Raw genomic sequence first — 15,966 nt, forward strand, 5'->3', positions numbered from 1 at the left:
TCGGCACGGGGTACACAGCGAGCGGGGAAACATCGGGCGTAAATTTACGCCCTGGTGTGTTAAGTACCAGGCTGCAAGGGCGTAAATTTACTCCCAATGTCGTTAAGGGGTTAAACAACCCTTTTTAATGTTTACCTGTTATGTGTCGTTGTCGTAAAGTTTGGCAGCTCTGCTTCCTTTCTGCTGTCCTGTAAACCCTTCAGCAGAATATTGAGCCGATGTGAGAGTGACAAACCGATAAAGAAAGAACAACTGAACCTCAAAATTATCACAATATGAAAAGATCTTTATTAGTTAAAAAACACATATGAAAAAACAGAAACAGGAGGAAAGCAATGAATCACGACTGGAAAGATGTTAAGAACAAAACGACACGAACATACAAGCAGGGGGTACAGCAGGTGGACCACATAGGGTGTGATGCAGATAAAGATAGAGATAATACTTTATCCAAAAAAGACGTAAGCACTGTAACAACGCACACCTATGTATAATATAATAAAAAAGCGATAAATATAAAGTGCTAACGAAGTAACAAAGGTATATTACCAAAGTAAGAGTATGATGGAGTGTCCACCGGCGGCCCCCACCCCCGGTGAGAGTGAGTTGTATAGAAAATTATAAGATGGGGGCTACCCTTCTAGGAATAGGATTAAAAGTTAAACCCATTAAGTGTCTTCATATGTTGCTGTTTGATTTCCAGGCCTACTTGGAATCCTTCTACAAATTCTGTAAATCCCTTGGAGGCACAACCGCAGATGCCATGTGTCCCATTCTTGAGGTATGGACCAAAAACCTAGAATATTTTATATTTTTTATTCAGGCTTTCGGTTTGGAGATGCGTAATTTAGAAAACTGCAACCATTTTTATTGTTAAATTTTAACTTTTTCAAGTAGATTTTGGCAAAAGAAAAACAAACAGACCCTATTTAGTCTAATCCTGCAGTCATGTTAATCCACTTTGCACCAGTAGCTTCTCTTCCTGTTTATGGTTTCCTTTTCTCAGGCCTTGCTAAATATAAGTTCTCTTACTTAATACTTATATATGGCTGTACCCACCCTTTTAGTACTCTGTGTACTTATCATTATTGCATGTCTGGACCTACCTAACTGTCCTTTAAGGGGTACTCCGGGCGGGGGTTATTTTTAGGGTATGGCTGGGGAAGGGGTGGAAATAGATGCCGCTGGTCACTTACCTCCCCGGTTTCAGCGTTTGGTCCCGGATCGCGCCGCCCTGTTCCTCTGTCCCGCTGCCGCCCCCTGGTCTGAGCTGCGTCTTGAGACAGGATGTCTTAAGGCAGCTCAGCAATTCAGCGGTCGGAGCGGATTTCCGCCTCGGGTGCTGAATAGCTGAGCTGAGCCTGATGGGAGAATGGGGCAGCGCTATCCGGAACCTGGCGCTGGAACCGGGGAGGTAAGTGACAAGCAGCCTCTATTTCCACCCCTTCCCTGGCCATACCCTAAAAATAACCCCCAGCCCGGAGTACCTCTTTAATTGCAATCACAAAGCCCATTGACTTGCTGCCCTGATATATATCCTGCTTGTGAGCAATGTCTATAAGCACGTATTCTAGCTTTATCTTGAACTTCTCATGATGTCATATGTTTCATAAAATAACTAATGTGGGAAGAATTTGACAACACATACCTAGGCATATATGTATAACATAGGCATAAGATGTAGTGACGTGTTATTATAGTAAATCTAAAAGTGCCTGCAAGATTTAAGCCTCATGATCTAACTTATCTTTTTCTACAGTTTGAAGCTGACCGCCGGGCGTTTATAATAACAATTAATTCATTTGGCACGGAACTCTCGAAAGAAGACCGTGCCAAGCTGTTCCCACACTGCGGTAAATTATACCCGGAGGGGTTGGCCCAGTTGGCGAGAGCTGATGACTATGAGCAGGTCAAAACAGTAGCTGACTATTACCCCGTAAGTAAATGTTAAAGTCTTGTTCTTATAATATACTCACTTTACATACAGCTCACTTCTGCTCTGGACAGGATTCTATAGGTCCATTTCTCTACCACTAGCGTAAACGAGACGTTTGTATGCTTGTAGAACAGCATGAAATGTCAATCAGCTGCTTGTAAGGGCAGCAAGATATTATCATGTATTAAAAAAAGACATGGACTCTCAAACAAGGGATACAGTCTTACAGTGTTACGAAGGATTAGTGCGGCCTAATCTTGAATACCCAGTTCAGTTCTGGGCAGCAGATCATAGAAAAAGGTTGGGGAAGATACAAGACACTGCAACCAAACTGATAAGGGACATGGCAGATATTGGTTATGAGCAAAAAAAAGTCAAATAAATTATTTAACCTTAAAAGTAGATGAAGGAAAGGACAAAATATGTATACATAATAAATGGCCTGTACAGAAAATACGGTCGGAAGAGGTCTGCCTAAAAAGATAAGGGGTCCCTCCACCTGGAAGAAGTTTCAGTCTCCAGATACAACACACTTTCTTTATCATAAGAACCATGGATCTGCATGGATCGGCAGCATGAAAACTGAGAGTCCCCCTTATCACAATGACATATGTTTCACTCAGGGCAGCTGTGCCATTTCAGAGAAATCCTATCTGTAGCTTCAGCTGAGTATAGGGCTCAGCCATCAGGGTGGTCTGTGGTCCTGATTGACTGATCTCCCCCTATACGTAAAGAAGTAGCCTGTCAGTGCTTTATGGCCCGCAGGGATGCAGGTAGCATGAAACTAGTGACAAATTCCCTTAAACATGTGATTACTTTCTAAGGTCAGATTAAGAACATGTGCAAATGTTAGACTTGAGTTGTAGATCTAAAAAGGGGAGCAGCCCTTGATATAAAAGAGTGTGGCTGAAGATGTCCAGCAAATGCTCTACAATTTTGGCATTTTTGTAATAGGAAATATGCCACATTGCTAAATATATAAAATTCCTGGTTAAACATTGATTTAGCCTGGAATTGCTACATATTATTGGGCTGCACTCATTTATCAGCATGTGAGGACATGACCTTAAAGTGACACTGTCACCCCCTTTGTGCATTCTGACATCTCTACACAGGTGTAAAGAGTAAATTTTGAGTTTTTCCTACCTTATTTCATATCATACATCATGGTGCTTGTTCAAGTAAAAAGTGTCCTTTTATCAACTGCAGATTGTATTAAGTGGGCGTGGCCTCGCGGCATTAGCATCACTTTGCCCCGCCCACAACGTCACCATTGGTCCCACCCCCTTGACACCCTTTGTTTGGCCACCGTAAAGGGGGTGGGGTCTAGACCTTTCGGCCAGCCTGTTCCAATGGCCGGCGAGGGGGCGGAGCCAACTGTGGCGGGCTAAGTGGCGCTAATGCCGCGAAGCCCCGCCCACTTAACTCAATCTGCAGTTGATAAAAGATGACTTTCTACTTGAACAAGCACTATGACTTATGATATAAAATAAGGTATGAAAACCGCTAAATTTACCCTTTACACTTGTGTAGAGATGTCAAAATGCGCAAAGGAGGTGACAGTGTCCCTTTAATGTATCTACGTGCAGGTTATACCATTGCTGCAGCTTGACGTGTGCATGTTGATCTCTTTTCAGGAATACAAACTGCTATTTGAAGGCGCAGGAAACAATCCTGGAGATAAAACACTGGAAGACAGATTCTTTGAACACGAGGTAACAATTTGTCTGTGTAGCCTGCCCTTCAGCACACACAGCTGGGGAAGCAGCACTATGTCTAGTAAGGCAGGCCCATTAGGATTTGGCAGTACTGCAGCAGAGCTTCTATGGTTCTTCATTAGCTGCACAGGGGAAATGATGAGATCCAGATGAACAGTTTTATCCCTCTCGCTATTTCTGTTCAGCACTTGGCCTACAGTTCTGCTCTTTTTTTTTTTTTTTTTTTTTTTTTTTTTTTACAGATGGTTTTGTACTATAATTTTTTTTGTTACCCTACTTTGTCATGGTATAAAAGGATCCATCTGCTTCTTTGCTGAGTGTGTGTTTTTGTTTTTTTTCTTCCCTACTCAAGTATCAGATGACTCTTCTGATCATTTGGAAATGTTCTGCCTCTAGCACCTGCATTGCATCAAGGTCAGGAACGTGCACACTGTTGGCAAACGTTTCAATACTCAAGGGGTAGATGTGCTCATTACCACTTTTCTCATTGTAATCTGTATAGTGCTGCGAGGTCTTGGAATGGCTCAGACACCTCTTTACAGCAGGGTTTGATCACCAAAATGAAGTATGGCAGACGCATGGGCTTTCTGTTGTATTTATCAATGATCAGTACTAAAGTGAAGCTGATTGCAATGTAAACAGCCCCATAGGAATAGAGTTTGGTTATTTTCAGTTAAACACTGTGTTAGGCCCTGTTCACCCTTTATGAGCAAAATCACAACATATTGCTGAATGCGATCAACATCACCGCCACATTAAATGATCACTGTCATTTCAAACAACTTTCCTTATGTTATGTGCTTATAGGTTAGCTTATAGGTGATTCCTAGCATACCTGTAAATGGATTTATTTACCAAAAATGACTCTTTACCTCAGATAAGAAGCTCTGAAATCTAGGCCACTAGGTATCTCATTAACTGCAATCTATTGTCCACTGACTGTTGTTAGGCCCAGTCCGTCTCTAGTAACAGAAAGACCAAGACAGAATACAGAAAGCAGAGGTGGAGCTTGGCTATTGCTGTGTGTGTGAAGGGAGAGCCAGTCTGAGCTGTGCACCTGCAGTCTCTATGCCTGCCTCACTTTTCCAGAGATCATGTGACTACCAGAGCCAATAAACGTGGCCCTGCTGCCTCTGTGCAGGAATGTTAATGGTTGTATATGTTCATGTTATACTATATCCTCTTGGCCAATCAGACACACCAAGAGTTCTTACTCGCGTAGATTCATCTGAAAGGGTTTTCTGGTTTAGGGTGCGTTCAAAGCAAATCTGCGCCATCAAATTTGCTGCAGATTCTGTACGTGTGAACGCACCCTTAAGCAGATAAAGCTTAGTGATAGTAAGATGAATGCTTAGGGTGCCTTCACACGTAACGGATCGCAGCGGATTTCTCACTGCGAGTTTTGCAGCGAGATCCATTGCAATTCAAGGTCCTGTCAGTTCCTATGTGAATACATACTTGCAGCTGATCTTTCAGACCACTGCGAGTGTGTAAATCACCCACCCCCTTAACCCACACGCTGCTGGCACATACATTTCCCGTCCTAGCTTCGGCTTCCTGCTCTCTCGCTCAGCCAATCAGTGGCTGCGGCTGGGCAACACAGTGATTGGCTGAGCAGGAAAGCAGGGAGCTGGGAGCTGCAACAAGCTGGAGCAAGGATGGGTAATTTATGTGCCAGCAGCGTGTGGGTTAAGGGGGCGAGTAATTTACATACTTGCAGTGGTTTGAAAGATCCGCTGCAAGTATGTATTCACATAGAAACTGACAGGACCTTGGATTGCAAACTATATGTGGCAGCAGGCCTACCAAAATATGAACTCTCTATCTATATTACATAAAATCTGAAATCCCATCTGAAGGCCTATTACCTAGCTGGAACACTCTACACCCATGCTGCCACCATTTTGCCTGTCTCTGATGTCAGCCATTATGAGCAGATGTTTAGTTGGCTGTGACTACTAATTAGTCATTGCTTTTAACACACAAGATGTTGACTGCAGTGAGAATCAGAATGCTGTATTTAATCCTAGAGGAAAAGAGACGAGCTGTACAGGTGCCAGGTCATCGTCCAAATGGCAGAGGTCCCGGGTTTCAGACTGTCGCCATTCCTGTATTTATAGAAGAAGGTTCATTAGTGGATTTAGTGGATAAGGACATTGCTTTTAATTAAGGGGGGGGGGGGTATCTGGCTTAGTCATTAGGTAGAGCATTGCCGCTATACTTAATATTTCAGGAATTATTTTGGAGGCATGCTAACATTAAAGGGGCCCGTCACCAAACCTTAAAGAAAGAACATTGAAATGGTCCCTATAATTTGCATAATCCACACCTATCTCACAGAGGTGCGACCTCAGACGATTATTTTAATATTTAAGGAAAAAAGAAAAAAAAATCCTTCTCGCTTTCTCGCATACAGATGCCCCTCTACTTTTTACAGTTTTGTTCTTTTTTTTTTTTCTTAATGAACTGGAAATCCATTTTTTAATGAACAGGGAGAAGCGATTTACTTCCTGGCTTGCTGGTTGCAGGAGACATGCTCAATAGACTCCTGCAGCCAGACAGTGAACCACTTAACTGTGCACTTTTCCCAGCTACAGTATGTCTAACAATCAGTGGGGGCCTGAACACCCAGACCCTGACCGTTAAATACTTTCGACATGTGTTGTAGGGAATGTTACAGTGGGAATGATGTTACTTTTATTATGATGTTCCATTGAGCCCCTTTCATGAACTTTTATGAATATGCAAATTAGGGTGTTCCATGCACTGGTGGCATTCTTTTACCCCAAAAGCACCAACCCACTCTTATGCTCACTCCTGTAACAATACCTATTGCTGCATATCCATCAGCCCCTCTGCAGCGATTAATATGAAAGAGGAAGAATTGTTAATTGAAAGGGCAGACAGATCGGTGGGCTTCAGGTTAAAGGACCACCCTGATTGCACTAAAAAACCTAATGTTACATATTTATACAAATGTATTGTATATGGAACAGGATTATAAATGTATCATAATTCTCAGTGTAATGTCCCCTATAGCAACTCTCAGCATGTTAAAATGCTCTAAACTGCTGATAGATTCCCTTTAAAGTGACAGTGCATTTTGTTCATTAATAAAAACTTTCGACACTTCTATTTTTAGAATTTGTTTCTACACCTTCCATACCTGCCTTAATCTTTTGCACGGTACTATGGGGAGAATTTATGAATGTAAAAATTTAAGTTAAAAAAAAGTAATTTCTTGCACAATGCTCTTTGTGACAGAAAAAGTCACACAATTTTTGAGCCAATGAGCTTGTTAAACCTTTTTTACGCAATTTTTCACTAAAGCCCCCCTCCCTCTCTCTTTCTGTATATGTTATATATATATTTATTTTTATGAATGACTGCTTCTAATACATGCGACCAGAGCAGAATACTTCTGTATTTTATGCCGTTTCCTTTCTTCCTCCCAGCTGACAGAGTAGAGTTAATATAATGATTTCATCCTTTTTGTGTTCCTAAAGCAAATACAATCCCTGGATTATTTTGCTCTCCCCTTCCCCATAGAAGCACATAGAAGTTAGTGGCTTCTGGCCTGATCAAATGCACTGGGTATAGAAGACTGTGGTCAGAGGTGCGGTCACATGATCCCTCAGCCGGACTGGACCAGCCTCTGAACCAAGGACCAGCATAGTGTTGGGAGGCAGTGATCAGCCCAGGTGAGTAAGTACGCTACCTTACTCCTGGGCAGTGGATAAAAAAACCCGGAGGGGAGTGCATCTTTAAATTCAGTATCCACGAAAGGTACTGTGAATGAGCAGGTATACCCTGGGTTACAAAGAGTCACAGCCTACCACAGGAGATGTGAGCTAGTGGTTGCACAGTTCATCTGAACTGCGTCTTACATATAGTCCACCATAATTATGTAAGCGGATTCTACATAAAATGAACTCCTTAATACTCGCGAGTTTCCATCTGGTGCCTTGTTATTACAACTGAGACCCCTAATAATAGTGAAACTATACAAACACAACTGCCCAGCCCATCTGTAAGGAGTTTTATATAAGACTCTTTACATTAAGCAAAAACTGTAGCATTTCATATAACAGACCAGAGACCTGTTACATGAAGTTGGTTCTCTGCCAACATCCGTATGCACAATAGAATAACAATCTTATAAGCCAAAGGGCAAGTTGGCTTGCCAAGATTTTAGTGGCTTTGAAACTGGTTTTTGCTAGTATGATGATATTGTGTCTTTCTATTTAATTAAAAGACAGGGTTCAATCTCTGTATATAAAACATTTACAGGTTGATAAGGTCTATGAGGCTGTGCCAGATTTCATTGTCATTAAACTACACAGCTTTATGGGATCACTCACAGATGTGTGAGATGTTTCATGTAACGGGATTTAAAGGGACAGTAATAGCACAGTACTGTAGCTAATTTCTGGTCCATTAATGTCAGAGGTTTTTTTTTTTTATAACTCCGATTTGCTGTTGTCAAGAACGCTACAAATACAACTATCCAGTTGGGGTACACTGACGCATCAAACAACAAAAAGGGTAACAATGCAAAACAAACCTAATTGTCACATGTGTCTTGTGTCTGCTCCCCTTTAAGCTCTCTGTAAGACAAGGCTCACACATAGTATCAGAATTTTTGTTAAAACTTGGAATGGAGCCGACATAGAGAAAACTGTAATGGAAAGATTTTCTATTTTGGACTCCTGGTTATGGCTGAACTGCTGAACACAATGAGGATCAGATGCATCTTGCCTAGTCCAGTCAGTAAAGGACTGCAAGTTGCATAATGTGTTGCCGTTATATATGTTGAACCCGAAACCCTTTTACTAGATGGTAGAAGCAGGTAAGGGACCTATTACTCAGCATGATTGTTGGCCGAACAGTCTCATATTGCCCTATCTTTCAATAAACGAGCGCTTTTAGGAACAACCTGAAACTGTTTCCCATAACACACAGAAAGGTAGTCATTAGTTACCATCGTAATTATGATTGTTAATACCATCATCTACTCCTTCTGATCCCAACAAAAGAATAAATGTTGTGTACATTTAGCGAACGATTAACAATAATTTTGTGGTCAGCTTAAAAGATGCAATCAACGACATGCAACCAGTTTTTTGATTTTTGCCTGCATACACACAAAAGATTATCATTTAAATTTGAGCGATACAGCGATTTTTAGCATGATGATCATCATGTGTAATAGGGACCATAGTCATTATGGCTCCATATACCTGTGACAACCTACCATGACCTTACTGAGTCCCTCCTAGTCCATCTAGCTGCTGTCCGTACTGCACACAGCGGTTACTCTGGATATTAGCTAGTGGTCATAATAATGTGACATGTCACTTCTTTGAGCAGAGAGGGGAGGAAGCGGACGTGCAGTACACTGAACACAGCGGGATTCCGTGGCGGAAAGCTCCACTGCGGAATTCCGCCTGATTTACTCAGTGTGAACATACCCTAAGGGTGCGTTCACTTTCCTATTGTGTTATAAGTCAAGCATATACATGAGCAGAAAGCAATAAAAAGGATAGCAATCACTTCTTGCCCTTTTGGCTAAGATTAAGTGTAGCATCTGTTCTTATCAGTTTTAGGAAATGTTCACACTGAGTAAAACAAGCGGAATTCCCTGGCAGAGCCCCCACCACGGATTCCCCCCTGCCTCAGAGTGTCAATGGGAAGCCATTGACACACTAAGGCAGGCGGGATTGAATTCCACCTGTTTTACTTAGTGTGAAAATACCCTAATATCTAATACAGTCCATTTTTATTAATGCAAGTCTAACTTTTTTAACTGTAAAATAACATGGTCAACATAAAGGGAAATTGAGGTCCATTTTTGAATAAAAACTAAAGCAGATGGAACTCGTATATGTACCTTTTTTCTACCAGCTTACACTGTGCACATGCCCAAAAGGACTCCAAAATCACATCCACTTATTCATGCAAATATGTACACTGTGCTGTGAAGGATTCTATATTGGGAGACTTAGCAGAAACTACAATCCATGATGAATCTGCAAATGTATAGTAAGAAACAATCTGGAAACACCTGTGGGTAGACACTTTTCTGGACCCAAGACATAGTGTGATAGATTTATAAGTCTTTATTCCGGAAAATCCCTGAATTCTAACTGATAACAGCATTCTAGTCACTGATACAAGGACAACCTAACACCTGAATTTATGGCCCAGTACATCCGAGTGACTCCAGATGTCTGAACACTAAAGTCTTCACCTCTTCTGCCCTTCTATCTGTAACAAAAAACTCAGTTTATTTCTTTTTCTAATGATGTGAGACCCCATGTACAATGTCTTGGGGTCCTTTTATGTGTCCCGATATGGGGGTGTGTACGGACACAAACAAGTGGCGATCAGTGAGATCAGCACTCTGTGCCTTTTAGAAGCCATGATAAATCGCTCAGCTGAGCTGAACGAGCGAAAGATTTGCAGCCTATAATGATAAATTTTACTGCCACGAAAGACCCAATCAGCCAATGGGCTGGCACTTTCTTACTCCTTTGGTGGGATGGGATGTTACACCAATGGCCTGAGACAACTTGTTAATACATTGGCTGAATTGCTTTGCACCCGTTCAAAATGTGTCAGTGCAATATTAACTTTAATCTATTGTGTAAAAGTCCTTCATGTTTGGTAACTCTCTTTCTGTATTTACCCATTGAGTAAAGTTGACTGTAGACATCAATGGCAGAATTGCTGTATTCTTTGTAGCCTACCCTAAAAAATAAAGATCTAATAAATAATTAACATGATCCCAAATTCAGAGCCAATGAAATGTAAAACTCATCCCAGAAAGTCCAAGCCTTCATACAGATAAAAGGAAAACTGAAAAACTTTATTGGTCCACCTGCAGTAGTTTAAAATGTCCTTTTTCTTTTCCAGTCTCTTTCTATTTTCCGTAAAATTGTATGTTTTGTTATTTAATTTTTACAACATTATTATGGAGCCAGCCATATTTCCTGAGCTGTTTCTCACAGCATTTAGAGAGATGCTTTACGGCAGGGATGGGGAACCTTCGGGAAAAAAATTTGAAAAGCTATAATTCCCATCATGCCTGGACATCCAAAGCTAAAGTCCCGGCATGATGGGAATTATAGTTTTGCAACAGCTGGAGGGCCGAAGGTTCCCCACCCCTGCTTTACAGCAAGCCCTATAGACATATGCACAATAGTCCCGAGCAGACCCTATTTTTTGGGGGGGGAGCATTTTTTCTTTACCCTGAAGGAGAGCGAGCTATATTTCCATCTAGACAAGGTATGCTTAGTAGCGACATGATAGGGCATAACTAAGAGATTGGGGGGTGCATGCAGACACTTTATTCAGTTTCTTTCTTACTTTGTTACTTATGCCCTCTCCTGTGGATTCTGTGGACAGGGAATAAAATGTCCAGATTGGAATACCCCGCTATAGTAATTTTTACTATACGTTTGGTTGTTTGTTTTTGTTTTTTTTTTATGCCAAGAACATGGACAGCACTTTTAAGGCATTGCTGCCCCCATGGATTTATGGAATTACAATTTTAAAAGGTGATTTTTCTGCCACATGTCAAGAATTTAGATTTAAATTATAGATTTGTCTAGAACAATTTTTACTTTGTTATTGCAGCACATTTTAGGAAAGAAAAAAAACACTTCTTCATATAGGTAACAACCTCCTTATAACTATAACTTTTATTTCTTTTACAGGTGAAATTGAATAAATTGGCTTTTCTGAACCAGTTTCACTTTGGTGTGTTTTATGCCTTTGTGAAACTAAAGGAGCAAGAATGCCGGAACATTGTGTGGATCGCAGAGTGCATCGCCCAGAGACACCGAGCCAAGATTGATAACTACATTCCTATCTTCTAAAAAAGACATTTCCAGCACACCTTGTCTCCCCCCGATCCCCGTGCAGACACTTCCTCTGCCTTATTGTCTGATCCAGTTTACGGGGAGGGTGTGAAGTCCCAATTTTAAGATTCAGCAGAGTTTATTTAACTGATGCGCAGCTGGTTTTGCTATGTGTATGGCAGATAACTACTGGTGGATTTAGTTTATTTCGGAACGGCCAGCAAGGCCTGCCTTCCCTCTGGCTGTGACTGAGTTTAAAGATCAGTGTAACCCTTCCAAATCCTCTTTATGAATAGATCTAGATGTGAGTGTATGTTCCAAGATGCTACGGGTGCTGTATCTATGTCTGAATTGACTTCTTTTATCTGAATTTCCACTCTTATTCACCACTAGCCTTGGCGTGTTATGATTCTTTTGTTATTTCTACCTCTGCTTCGTCTCTATCCACACAAGCACTGCGCTTACTAGTAGTGGAGTGACGGGAGACGAGCTAGAAGTACATACTGAATCTCTAGCATTTCAGGGTATGACATAAGAATATAAGACTCATGAGAAGGATGAGAACTGGTCACAGGGCTGATCTTCTGTGTGACGCAGCATGTTCATTGTAGTCCTTTTAGGATAGGACTATATGTGTAGTATTGTATTATGTTGTACTTCTATCACTGTATCATAATAGATGTTTACACTAATAAAAATGTCACTCTCCACCAGCTATACAAACTATGACAGCTATAGCTTTAGCTCTTTAGCTTTTTTTCCTTTTTTTCTTCTTCGCTGCTAATAAATTAAAGGAAAAGGTGCATCCCACCCCATCTTTTTAGTATGGATTGTATGTTATACTACTTTTTGGCTGTCAGGAGGTTATCCAGTACTGCTTCTTGCTCTGTATAAATTAAAGAATAAGGGCCTTTACTGGATACTTCTTAAAGGGATTGTCTGGGGTTTTAAAATTAGTTATCACAGTAAATAGAACTCCTATTCCCCCCTTCGATCCATTACACCAATGCTTGTCCCTCCATCGCCGCATTTTTAGCACAAGCGGTGCAAGGTACTGCAGCATTGCTCCATTAACTTAAATGGATTAAGTGCTGGTAAACATTAAAGAGGCTAGATTCACAGAAGCACCCCTCAACCCCTTACAAAATGTTGGGGTACTGAGAGTAGGATGCCCACCAGTCTAACATTGGTGAGACCATACATTTTAAATGGTTACTCTATTAAGTAGGTATATATTTACCTGCATGGCTAATAGAGCTAGGGTTGTCACCTTTTCCATTAGAAATAATATCCAGGGGTATGGTTTGTGTGAATTATTTTTCTTCTTTTTTTTTTCCTTAACCTATTCCATTTCGATTCTCACCAGAAGGTATTCTTAGCAGTTAGTGTTGTGCAGTTGTACCCTCTCAGAACAAAGAAACATAGTTATTGATGGATCTGATCTGTACCAAAAAGGGAGCATTCACATGTTCCACGCACTGAAGATGTGCTACGATCCAGAGTCACGGAACTTCCAGCATCATGATTCGGTATGATGCCCGGAACTCCGAATCAGTCTAAATCTCTGTGCTACTGTACTGATACAGCCACGTGGCTGTGTCAGTACATTAGTGTGATGATTTAAACTGATTCTTCTCCTGGCATCATTATGAACCATGATGCCGGAAACTCAGAATTCCATTCCTTAATACATCATCTGTATATACGTAATGTGTGGATGCCCCCTAAGGCTGTATTTCTTTTTTTTTACCCTCTCTGTCTCAACATTTTCTGTAGACTCACTTTATGTGGAAAGGACCAGCTCTTAGCCCCAAATAACTACAGGCCCTGCGATACCAACATTGGTTGTCCCTCATAGTAGGATTTGATAGGGCATGCATTATAATAAAATTATGATTTTACTCCTAGTGATTCATCCATATCGCTAACATTTCAAATTCCTTTATAATTGTATTGTTTTGAGACTTTACCTCATTGAGCCATATAAATCCTTAATACATTAGTGTTGGCAAAGAATCCAAGCAGAACATTCCTGTTTTATAACCAGGTACAGTCATAAAATATAAAAAACACATTAGTGCACAATATCTGAATTACCATAGCCAATGGTGCATGCTTTATTGAGCACCAGCTCCATCCAGTTCCTTCGTTTCATTGCCCATCTGGTGTTATTTTTATGATCTAAAGCCTTTTTTGAGCTTTATTGTGCAGACTAGCCATGGTTTCATGCTCATTTTTAACTAACTGTTAATGCTATGCTGGACACCTCAAGAGTGACATTTTTAGACTCCAATGTTTCAGTGTTAAGGAGTAGATCTTTCCAACAATTTGTCTGATTTCCTCTTACTGTGCAATGAATATGTTTTACAGTTCCCTTTGTTTCAGTGAATGGATGCTCTCTAACATGAAATCAATATATGAATAGATATATATCTATATGTATATGGTAATAAAGTGTTTACCTTGATGTTAACGTCTAGTGGTCAGTGTCATTTACAGCTGTGTTATGTATTTTTTTTTTTTTACCCTGGCCAGTCAAACTTAACAGATCACACATATTACAATTAAAGGAGTCCTGGATAAAATGGTGATGTCACGACCCGACTCCCAGAGCTGTACAGGCTGTGGCTGCTGGAGAGGATGATGGCAGGGGGACACTGAGGGACACAGGGCACTGAAGGGACACTGAGCATCCCCCTGCCATCATCCTCTCTAGCAGCCCACACAGCTCTGGGAGTCGGATTGTGACTAGAGATGGGCGAACCAGACGGATTTCTGGTTCGTATGAATCAGAAATCTCGGCGGCTTACTCCCGCTGTCTGTTCCCTCTGTGCATTGGGTGGATACATCGTAAGGAACGCCTGGAAAACTGGGATACAGCCATTGGCATTGGCTGTATCCCAGTTTTCCAGGCGTTCCTTACGATGTATCCACCCGCTGCACGGAGGGAGCAGGCAGCATGAGTAAGCCACCGAGATTTCTGATTCATACGAACCAGAAATCCGGCTGGTTCGCCCATCTCTAGTTGTGACATCATTTTATTCAGGAAGTGAAGCCTTGATGCAGTAGTAAGTGCAGGGAAAAAAGCACTTAATAAGCTTTTTCCGTAATAAGCATATATTGGTAATTTGTATAAATTTGATAAAAATTTGCGCCGGACTTCTCCTTTAACACTGAGCAAAGTCTTTTTTTATGTCTTGGGAAATCCCTTCTCCTCCTGCTTACTGTATGGCTATAAGACAACTGCCTGCAGTAGGAACCTCCCTCCCCTGCCATCTTCAGTATTACTGGATGATCCAGAAACAATCGAGTAAGTGTTTCAAACTGACAAACCATGGTTATATTGTATATTTAATTGTTCCTTTAAAGGAGTTATCTAGGATTAGAAGAAAAAAAAAATCAAAAAGTGCGCGCACACACACACACACACACACACACACACACACGGCACTACAAACAGCTCTCACCATTGCATTGTAATAAGTGCTGTGTATTGGATCTCTATACATATTAATCTGGATACAACTGCACAAGTGTCAGCTGGATTGTTCATGTTTGAAAATAAACCTAGATTACCTGTATTATGTACCCATGCTATGAATATATTTGTTTTTGTGAGAATAAAGGTATGCAGCTTCTATGAGAAACTTATATAGACATAAAATCTCGGTCAATGTAACTATAAACTCGTCGCAATGAACCATCACCTTTTGGAATGTATTAAATGGGCACTGTGATTTAAAAAAAAAAATAATAATTTTGACATGTCATCTCAAACACAGCACTAATGCCCAGAACATACATTGTTCCCAGATCTGCACACTTCTGCTTCCTAAGGGCAGCTTTCCCCCAACCCTGACCAGTCTCGCTGTCCAAACCCCAACAGCATTATGCTATCACCACCTCATAATTCAGTGTAGGGAAAAAAATAACTGCTGCTAAAATTCACAATGAAAGGCAGGTGACCAAAGAAAGCAAAACAAACCCCAAATAAATTAAATGCATAAATTTAAGAAAAAAAAGAAAACAAAGTCAGAGATTTTACCACAGATAAATTCCAATCAAGGTCTAGAAACATCTTATGGTGCATTTATACAAATTATCTGACAGACTTTTAAAGCCAAAGCCCGGAATAGATTTGAGTAGAGGAGAAATCTCAGTCTTTCCTTTATGACCTGTTCTCTGTTTATAGTCTGTTCCTGGCTTTGGCTTCAAAAATATGTCAGTGTAAACACACATTATTAACCAAAAAAAGTGGGAGGCCCCAGTGCAAAATTTCAAGTGTCATAGCAAAGCATCTGAATATTTAGGTTCAAGTGAAATTTCAAGTTTACCTTCTAGAAATTTTTGCAAACTTAATAAAAAGTCTCCTGATTCTCATGTAAGATGTTGTGAGAGGCAAAAAATTTGAGATGAGCGAATCTAGTCGGAATGTAGTGGGATTCTGCTC

General features: G+C 40.7%; 1 protein-coding gene and 1 pseudogene across 1 annotated transcript in view; both read left to right on the top strand.

Annotated features, from left to right (window-relative positions):
• Window positions 1-13,989, top strand: part of ATP6V0D1 (ATPase H+ transporting V0 subunit d1) — a 66,035-nt gene extending 52,046 nt beyond the window's left edge. Inside the window, exons 5-8 of the mRNA XM_069965922.1 lie at window positions 704-781; window positions 1,760-1,936; window positions 3,574-3,651; window positions 11,373-13,989. Coding sequence (XP_069822023.1) covers window positions 704-781; window positions 1,760-1,936; window positions 3,574-3,651; window positions 11,373-11,534 — 495 coding nt within the window. The 3' untranslated portion in view covers window positions 11,535-13,989. The remainder of the gene's footprint in view (window positions 1-703; window positions 782-1,759; window positions 1,937-3,573; window positions 3,652-11,372) is intronic.
• On the top strand, window positions 9,203-9,406 carry LOC138790190 (U2 spliceosomal RNA; annotated as a pseudogene).
• Window positions 13,990-15,966: the final 1,977 nt, after the last annotated feature.

Source organism: Dendropsophus ebraccatus, chromosome 4 (genome assembly GCF_027789765.1).
Source record: "Dendropsophus ebraccatus isolate aDenEbr1 chromosome 4, aDenEbr1.pat, whole genome shotgun sequence".
Taxonomy (NCBI): domain Eukaryota; kingdom Metazoa; phylum Chordata; class Amphibia; order Anura; family Hylidae; genus Dendropsophus; species Dendropsophus ebraccatus.